The sequence below is a fragment of the Mytilus californianus genome, unplaced genomic scaffold, assembly GCF_021869535.1.
Source record: "Mytilus californianus isolate M0D057914Y unplaced genomic scaffold, xbMytCali1.0.p SCAF_3, whole genome shotgun sequence".
NCBI classification, from domain to species: domain Eukaryota; kingdom Metazoa; phylum Mollusca; class Bivalvia; order Mytilida; family Mytilidae; genus Mytilus; species Mytilus californianus.
In genome coordinates, this window is record NW_026262679.1 from 105,478,352 (window position 1) to 105,489,084 (window position 10,733).

The 10,733-nt window shown below is 30.7% G+C and overlaps 1 protein-coding gene across 1 annotated transcript in view; it reads left to right on the forward strand.

Annotated features, from left to right (window-relative positions):
• The window catches only part of LOC127735672 (zwei Ig domain protein zig-8-like), a 48,578-nt gene extending 39,902 nt beyond the window's left edge, over window positions 1–8,676 (forward strand). The window contains exons 7-9 of the mRNA XM_052245920.1: window positions 171–327; window positions 7,169–7,234; window positions 7,673–8,676. Coding sequence (XP_052101880.1) covers window positions 171–316 — 146 coding nt within the window. The 3' untranslated portion in view covers window positions 317–327; window positions 7,169–7,234; window positions 7,673–8,676. The remainder of the gene's footprint in view (window positions 1–170; window positions 328–7,168; window positions 7,235–7,672) is intronic.
• Window positions 8,677–10,733: the final 2,057 nt, after the last annotated feature.

The window sequence follows — 10,733 nt, forward strand, 5'->3', positions numbered from 1 at the left end:
CAAATGTGTGCATTCAATTTGCAATTCAAATATTAAACAATTCTTTCTTTCGTCCTGCATTTACAATTTTATGGTTAAATGTACTTAATAGTTGATGGATATTGTTTCAGTCTACTTAGTTTGCATGAACTGTTTTTTTTCCAACCCAAAATGTATTTTTTCCATTTCAGGAACAATGGCAGATGGTTCTGTTAATTCAGTCAAAGACAATAAGCGACCTTCTTCACGGAATACAGGAAATGCCTCTAGGAGAATAGAAATAGCTTTTATGCCTTATCTTTTCACGTTTTTGGTGGCATGGTGCTTTGCACAATAATATTTTATAAGGTAACATATTATGTTTCTCTTAAGTAATCGAGTCTCAGAAACAAATTCTGATGGCTTCTAAAACAAATAAAGACTAATTACCAGTTTTTATTCATATATTAGGATTTTGATTTCCAACTTCTAAAACTAGCTGTTCGTGGTCTTTTGCATCACGTACACGATTTATACATAACATAATCATATTGAATATAAAAGGAAGACCATCTTGAAGGACATATGTGCTAAGACAGTTATTTTTCGAAAGATAACAAACATCACATTTAGTTATAATTCTCCTTAAATTGAATACCATGATAAAAGATAATAATTAAGTTTTGAGATAACCATAATTATTCAGTGTTTTACGGTTTGGTGTGTAAATTGTTGAAGAGAGCAATTGAGCAATACTCTGGTTGAGATTGTATAACGGCACGACATATCCAAAGTGAAAACAATGTACTTTTTCATAATTGCAAATAAATGCACAGGGATTCTTTTTACAAGAATTCCGTTGTATACGTGGACAACTGGATATATAAGTACGTAGAAAAGTTATATTATTAAATATGGGACCTAATTCAGCTGAGATAAACTTTACCGAGGGATTTGTTGATTTCTGTTTTATGCACTAGCTGTTCGTGTCTTCTCGGTTTTTTTCATGGTTATGTCTCCTTCTAGTTTAGAATAAATATTCAGGTGTATTGAGAAGATTTATAAAACTACAGTAGAATTCATATATATTCTTGTAGTGTATAAACTCATAAGTGACGCCCAAAGTATATAAGGTATACTTTCTTTGTTTCTTGAAAGAGCCTGATTGATAGTACATGAGCTAGCTGGTCCTCAGTCAGTTGTTTTTCTTATCAGTCATGTCATAACTTAATGCATTTGTTCATTGAATAATTTAGTGTTGATAGCAGATATTTGAATGTTTCTTTTTACTAAACCACTGCTTTTGTAGACTCGAGACGAATCAGTGTTTGACATTTATTATATAGACACATGTCTATTGTTGAAGACTATATGTTGATCTTATATGTCTTTTATGATGGATTGCTCTCTAACTGATGTATAAACCATATTTTATTTATTCAAATTTCACAAATATAAATAAAAACACCACACACACGGAAAGTATCTCATGGTCTTTTATTATAAAATTCCCATTGGACGTGGAGATTAGTGAGTCCCATAAATAAGATACATTGACACGGTGGACCTTAATAGAGCATTAACAAGACAAAATCCTATATATATTACTTATATAGTAGGTAGCTTTCTCCCTGTATCTGTCGGTTTGTTATATTTGTCTTGACTACAAAACACAGCATCTATTACGTCAGATGCCTCTACACATCATTAATCAATTACCAAGAAACTTTATTGATTCCACAATAAAGCAAAAGTCTTTTTTGAAAAGCATTACAACATATACAAATTATTTGTTTTGTAAAATTACCGATTGTTAATGTAGCGGAACTATTTATGTATTTATTAATAACCTAAATTTCCTTTGATCGTATTCACTGGATTAACCATAATATTCGATATTATGGGCCAAATATGATTGAAGATAGATTTGACATGTTAAACTTTGTCTTTAACCATTCATTTAATCACTTGTAAAAGACTTTTGTGGATAACAGTATGTTTTTGACACATTCCCCGTTTCCATTCTCAATTTTATAAAGAAGATTGTCTTCCAATATAAGTATTTACTTGACAAATGACGATGGTTTCTTTTGTCGGAAAAGTATGTGTTGCCCTATATATGTCTTTATTTTTGTTTTTAAGTTGCTGTCTTATTGATGTATAATCCCCATCCTCTTTTATTCATTATCAGGAAGATGTGAAAAAAACTTAAAAAGAAAGTTTGTCATATTGTTAACGATTGATACGCAGATTGACCAGTAAAGGAAATAAAATACATTGAGATTGTGAACCCTTATAGAGCCTTACCAAGATAGACGCCTATATTTTACTACTATATGTAGTTTTCACCCTGTATTTGCAGTTTTATTATATTTGTCTTGATTACAAAGCACAACATCTTTTACGTCAGGTACCTTTACACCTCTTTAATCAATTTCTAAGAAAAATTATTGATCCCACAATAAGCAGAACATTTTCTTAAAAGGCTTTACAAGTTTTAAAAAATATTGTTTGTACATTAATCGACGGTTAATGTAACTGAAACATTTATGTATTTATTAATAACCCTAATTTCCTTTGATCTTGTTTACTGGATTAAATATAATATTCGATATTATGGGACAAGTATGATTGACAATAGAATTTACATAGAAAACCTTTGTCTAAAACTATCCATCTATAACTTGTTAAGAACTTATAAAGGAAACCCTTGGATAAAAGTCTTTTAAGTGGAGGGAGATTTGTCTTGCAATATTAGTATTTACTAAAATAATTACGAGATGTGTTTTTTTTGGTACAACAAAGACACCATTCTTTTGTTGACTAATTGTTGCCCTTTATATCTTTTTTGTTGTTGTTGTTGTTGGGTTGATGTCTAATTGACGCATTACCAATATTTTTTTCCCTCATTTATCAGTAAGATGTGGAAAAAGGCATACATAGAAAGTTTATCATGGTGTTTTATAATAACATTGCACATGGACGCGCAGATTAGTTAGCCACATAAATAAAATTCATTGAGAGTGTAAGCCTTAATATAGCGTTTTTAAGATACACGCTAATATATATCACTAGTATAGGTAGTTTTATTCCTATTTCTGTAGTTTATTATATTTGTACTGATTACAAAGCACAGCATCTATTACGTCAGATACCTTTACACCTCATTATTTAATTTCTAAGAAACGTTATTGATTCCACAATAAAGCAGAACTTTTTCTTAAAAGGCATTACAAGTTTTAAAAAATATTGTTTGTACATTTTTCGATGCTTAATGTAACTGAGCCATTTCATGTATATATTAATAACCTTAATTTCCTTTGATCTTGTTTACTGGATTAAACATTATATTCGATATTATGGGCCATGTATGATTGACAATATATCTAACATGGTAAAACTTTGTCTAAAACTATCCTGTCAAAAATTGTAAAGAACTTATGAAAGAAACCCTTGGATAAAAATATTTTAAGTGGAGGGAGATTTGTCTTTGAATATTAGTATTTACTTAACGAATTACGAGATGGTTTATTTTGGTGCAACAAAGATATCTTATATTGTTGAGGACTAGTTGTTGCCCTTTATATGTCTTTATTTTTGTTGTTGGGTTGCTGTCTTATTGACGTATGACCTGCAACTCTTTTCATTCATTTATCAGGAAAATGTGGAAAAAGGCATACATAGAAGTCTGTCAAGGTTTTTTATAATAACATTGCATATTGACCCGCAGATTGGTCGGTCAAATAAATAAAATTCATTGAGAGTGTGAGCCTTGATATAGCTTTTATATGATAGACGCTTATATATGTATCACTAGTATAGGTAGTTTTTTATTCCTTTATCTGTAGGTTCATTATATTTGTCTTGATTACAAAGCACAGCATCTATTATATCAGATACTTTACACATCATTAATCAATCTCTCAGAAACTTTATTGATTCCACAATAAAGTAGAATTTCCTCTTTAGAGGCATTACGAGATTTAAAAAAATATTTTGTTTGCAGATTTACCGATGGTTAATGTTTGAACCATTTATATATTTATTAATAACCTTTATTTCCTGTGATCGTGTTTACTGGATTAAACATAATATCTAATATTATGAGCGAAATATAATTGACAATGGATTTTACATTGTCAAACTTTATCTAAAACTATTCATTATTGACCATTATATAACTTGTAAAAGACTGATAAAATAAATCGTTGGATAACAGTCTCTTAAGTGGAAATAATTATCTTGGAATACGATACAAGTATTTACTTAACAAATAAAAATTGATTTAATGCGTCTGAATAACGGGATGTACAAAAAAGGTTAAATAACAAAAATACCGAACTCTAAGAGAAATTCAAAACGGAAAGTCTTTTATAAAATGGCAAAATCAAAAACTCAAACACATCAAACGAATAGAAAACTACTGTAATATTCCTGACTTGGTACAGGCATCCCCCATGCAGAAAACGGCGGACCAAACCCGGCCCCACCGTCTGCCAAACCCCCCACCCGCTCGACAGTCGCACAAAACTCCACTACACCGATAACAATACGCGAGCAAAACAAACAGACATAATAGGTAAAATGTCAAAAACTGGCAAAAAGACTTTTCACTACAAGAGTCCATTGTTGATTATTTATTCGACGGTGTTGAAATATTTTCTCCTCTTATACCTTGACGATACATTGCAACTTTATTTTGTACTTCGACATGAAATGTGATCTTTAAACTTTGTGTTGATCCGAAAATTCACAATTAACGGAAGAAGATACAAAGATCAATGTTGAAACCCTAAGCAAATTACATTTAGATCTTTTATTGCACTTGGAAATGTATTATCCATGTGTTTTTCTAAGTTTGTTGAAAAATTAGATAATGGTTATTTATCGTTTAGTTAGTATGCTGTCATAAGAAGACTCTTCTTTCAAAGATGACTTTACATCATATATGAAGCATATAATTAAATAACGCAACAGTCAAAGCAGATGCAAAGGCTTTGATAGCCACTTTATCTGATACCGTTCAAGAATGTGTGGCACTTTACCAGATAATAATCAGAGATGAATGGTGTTGATATGAACATCATGCTTTCAGAAAATCAGCAAAACAAGTAGAGGTGGTATATTTGTCAATGAGACAACTATCCACCAGAGACCAAATGACGGTTAACATTTTTCTCTTGAAATATTCAAGCTCAATTAAAGTACTTATAATAACTTATGTCATTTACATTTTATATCCATCTTTGTACATGTAGCTCATCAAGTAGGATATATACGGCTAACAAGGGTTGCTGCTTACAAGGAAGCTATTGAATCAAGGGTTTCTAGTTGTACAATTTAAGTCATCACTTCGTTTTTTTTTCGAACGCTATTATGATTTAGTTAACGTTATAAGATTTTTTTCGTATCCCCAATCCTGTCCTCTTTTTCTCACCGAATGAGACATATCACCGCATTTGTACTTGTCATAAGTAACACTATGAGTGCCAATAGTTGGGCAGGATCTGCTTATCTTCCTGTTCAAGACTGTTGTTTGTCTTTTGGTCGTTTTTCTCTTTTGCATGATATTGACACTTTTTCTTCGCTTCATGATTTAAAATTGTCAATTTTGTATCTTCTGCTTCTCGACTTGCTGGTTAATTATTTTTTCATGGAAATGAACTATATATAGGTTAGGACTGCATTAAAGGCTCGATTCTGGCACTATATTTTCCTAATAGTTTTGTTTTTTAACTAGAACTTTGTATATTACCATAAAAAATCGTTCCAAATACAAATGAATACATAGATTTAGGTAATATGTCATTGCAACCACAACCATCTAACAAAATAGAACCAATAATGATTTCTGAAGCGCAACATATCACCGTCAACAAAAGAAAAGTATCATACGTTAATCATCCTAACTACACACAACTCACAACCATGGCGTTGTCAGTTTATTTTCGACTTTATGAGTTTGAATGCCCTTTGTTATCCTTCGCCTCTTTTTTTTATTAATATTCATATATACAATAAATGACGAGGTTCCTGTTTTGACCGTAAGCGTTAATATTTATTGGTCGACACTGGTGTTCTATCCCATCAAACTAGAGATAAAGGATACTACAGAGACAGTTAAGTCTGCCTCATATCTTGACTTACATCTAGAAATTTGACAATGAGGGTCGGTTGAAAACAAAACTTTACGACAAAAGAGATGATTTCAGATTCCCAATTGTGAACTTTCCATTTCTATGTATCAACATTCCAGCAGCGCCTGCATACGGAGTATATATCTCCCAATTGATACGATATACCCGGGCTTGAATTTCTTTGATAGAGGACTGCTGCTCACAAGGAAGCTATTAAACCAAGAGTTCCAAATGGTGAAGTTGAAATCATCCCTTCGTAAATTTTACGGACGCCATCACGAGTTGGTTGACCGTTATGGAATAACCGTTTCACAGATGATATCGGATATGTTCCTTATGTCGTAACTACTTAGTTTTCTATGTTGTGTCATCTGTACTATTATTTGTCTGTATGTCCTTTTATTTTTTGCCATTGCGTTGTCAGTTTGTTTTCTATCTATGCGTTTGACTGTCCCTCTGGTATCTTTCGTCCCTCTTTGTGGTGATTGCTTGTTTCATTGTTTTTGTCTTTGGATTTATATTTTGGGGTGTACTCAGTCCTCCCATTTTCTTTTTATATCATAGTGGAATAACACAATTGCATATAACAATGTACAAAACAAAAGTTTTAGGAAAGGCCCTTATCCATATAGCTATAAAAAAAAACGCCATCAATTTATAAATTTCTTTCGTCCGAAGCTCTTTTCTTAAATTTACTTTCACCAGGGACGCTCAAAGACGAATATTTGAAAGCCAAGGATGTATAAAAACCAAAATAGTTGAAAATATATGACCCAACAGAACCTAAAAATAATTGATCTTAGGTCAACTTTGCCTGATGGAATTTTTTATAATTTCTAAAATGATAAACGGACAACTTAAGAAAGGTTGTTATAAATCATGTCAGTACCGAAGTACTAACTACAGACGACAAAACAGTAAAGTTATTGGTTCATTTACCCAATTGCCAACAATGACATATTGCTATCAGACTTCACTTTCAGAATGTACTTTTTGAAGTGTTAAAGTTCTATCAAAGGTCCAATTTCTTTAGTGCATTGTCTTTATTACATAAATTTTGTTCACTTTTGCAGATTCATTGTTAACTGAAACATTAAATTAGATCAGTGTTCGACTGAAGACAGTATGCATTTTAATTGGTATGTATGATAAAAATAACAAATAGATATCAGACAGTGGTATGTCGCAATTAAAGAATTTGTGTTTGCAATCCCTTTAAGGCATGCAAATTATAAACCTTATGCAATACAAATAAATGTCAAGGAATTCTTCGTGTCATTAGTCTGTTTTCAAATGTGAAATTTGATATATGATTATTTTATGATGTGCATACAGATATCAAACTAAGAACTTAGAGTTTTATGAAGTAAGAAAGATAAAAACAATACATTAGTCAGTTTAATGCAACCCATTCTCTTAGCAATTTGACCGAATGTATAAAATACAAAACACCCGCACATGTATTTGAGAGAAATGATAGTATGTTTAATATTGAAGTTAGTTCGATGCATTAAATTAAGTCTGTTATTTTTTTTCAAAAATAGCAATTGCCTAATTAATTTTCTTTTTTATTGAAGAGACATTTAGTTCCATGAAAGCATTACATTGACTTTGACAGTGAAAGTGGAATATATATATATAAATTATGTTAAAGAATCGGTGGAACATGGTTGAATCACATATGCATGTATATATTTATCATAAACATGTACCATGTATTACATTAAATGTATTGTGTATAAACATGTATTACATTAACAAGTATGTGTCAAAATGTCTTTATAAACTATTAAATTTTAATTGTAATTGAATTCAGAGTTTTGGAGGATAAGATTTTTTTCTCTCTTTTTTAATTTTTTCGTTATAATAAATGAAACAAACATCTTTGGGTCTTTTCAACTTAATTAGACCAATGAAGTCCAACGATCTTTTTGACTATTTTGAACGCTGTGTCATATTATAACAAGAGAGAAAAATCTTATCTTGCTGCAAGTAATATCATAGGTTTAGGTAGTAAACTCCTAATAAAATCCGCTTGAAACCATTTTGTAATAGGTTTCGTTTTTTTTGCTTATTCAAGCTTTACTCACAGAACACAATATAAATCATGCTTAGAGTCTAACAAGCCCATGTAAAAAATATCATGAAAGTAGTATGTGTACAGTTTATAGTCTTCTTTTTAAACTATTGAAAAAATCACAGGGGCCGAACCCTCTCAACCTCAACCGAAAACACTTATATCTCCCCATTCAAAAAGATCAACTATAAATTATAGTACCTTTCATACTATTGTATATTACAATGTGAATAGCCTGACTTAATTTGTAGAAAATTTTCGATTTTTAAAATGTTGTTGTCTAAGGTAATACGAATTGTTAAAAAAGGATATTTGATATATATCCACTGGCATACGTTATCACAATTGCTTACATTTACCTAAATGTGTCTCTTGTGAAGGTGCTTTGCATTTAGAATGATGTCATTATAATTTTTAATTGTCTATGCAGATTGTCAAACGAATTAAAAAAATTGTGTTATATTTTTATATGAGTATTTTTGTAATAAAAGTTTTGAAAATATATTTGACAACTTATAGTAGGCCATTCTGTTATTTGATAGGTACAATTGCATAGTTTTGTACATGTAATTAAACCTTGCAGTGACCCGACATTGTGAATGCCTTTGAAAAATAGTTAACTCTAAAAAAAAAAGGTATTTTGATCGTGATGAAACGATTTCATATGGAATATCACCGTATTGACATGTTAATATCCTTTAATCTTAGATGGATACATGTAGTTGTGTCATTGGCAATTATACCTTACTTTTATATAAAAGAAAACTAACAAAAATTTCTCAAAATCGGCATTAACGATCCATTTGTTAATATAACTTTTTATATAATTGTAGATATGTGGGTAAACTTCAATAAACAAGCAAGCTAACACAAACAAACACATAAACACAAGACATCTTTATCAGTTTATCCTAAAACAAAAACGTGTAGAACTACATATTCGAATGTCGGTTGGATAAATCCCATCAGGTAGAATTTATAAAAGTACCGATCCTATTTTTTGAAATGTGGAATTGTACAAATAACTGAAAAATGGCAGTCGATAGCACGAACATGTGATTTTTTCCCAGATTATTAATGTTGCCAAAAATATTAGTTTGTAATTGTGTGCCTCCAATCTATACAAAATAAATGCAACTCAAATATAAACTGTTACACAGAGATATGTTGCCACTGTATGACCTAACTACATTGTACAATTTTTAAGTCATATAAAACGAGTTTCTGGTAATTAACAGTTTTAGAAATTATTGAACCAATTCATGCATATTCATTAAACTATTTTATTTAGTCCTCTGCGCACGTTTTTACATTTATTACGAATCAATACAGTATAATCGACAACAAATATTTACTCCTGTGAGTGTTGATTGAAAGTTATACCTGCAAATTAACTTTCGAGTTTTGATGCCGATGTTTACCGATCGTTACTTATTAATAAAGACTCTACATAAAATCATGGAACACGTGGAAAATAAGTGAGACGATAGAGCAATATATATTTGTTTTTTATGTTTTCCATGCGTACCCATTTGTTAATTAAACTTTGTCATAACAGTTGTTAAATGATTTGGTGTTTTATTTTTTTTTAAATTCAGAATCGATTAAAACTGTCTTCTTTCCACGTTTATTTAAGTTTTCTTTCATCACGGTTTTTCCCTCGCATTTAAGCTGTGCTATTGCAGCAGTTCTAAAGAAATGTGTCATGTTTAAGGTTACTGCATACGGAAAAGCAGTGTGCCAATTATAGTACGGGAAGACAATTATTCAATTCAAGGATTTTCTTTTATAAGAAAGTCTATGTACACGGTTTTTAAAGTACTACTTAACCATTGAAGTACTAAATAAAACATTTTCAACTTTTTTTTTATTAACTCCAAAGTATCATATGACTTTAACAAGTGTTGGCGCCCCTGAATTAAATAGTAGTATGTTTTATACTTTTGTCGCAAACACTAGCTCCGAAAATACAGGTAGTCGGCTTTATATTTTACACCGTTATTTAGGATTTCTTGCTTTTTTTCTTAATCGTTCAGTGATTATATATTGGCGTTACTTAAAAAAAATCGGTATCTTGACCACATTTAAATAAAAAAAGTTGTCTCTGTATTTACTGATTAATGTTCACAAGCCTTACCTTAATTGACCTCTAATAAAAAAAAACATAAATGTTAGTATATAAGGAAATTTATATACGATCCGGGTAAACTTATCAATCCTTTAAATAAACTTATTCTAAAAGGTTACGAATTCAACACTGTAATTAGATCTTTGAATAATGTTTTAATCTGTCGATCCCTATATTTTGGCATTGCACAAGGTCATGTTTTTCTCTGACTTTCATGACGTCTTTACACTAAATCCATTAGATGTTGGATGTGTACTGATTGATATATTAGTCTTAGATACATGATTTATTTTATTAGTTGTTATTGACTTTGAACTAGCTGTCAATGTCAACTCTCAATTCTGTAATTTGTGTCTTTTTTGTTAGGGATGTATAAATACCCTGCGACGTCCGGTCTGTGATTTTGTTAGATGTTTTTCGGCTTTGTATCGAT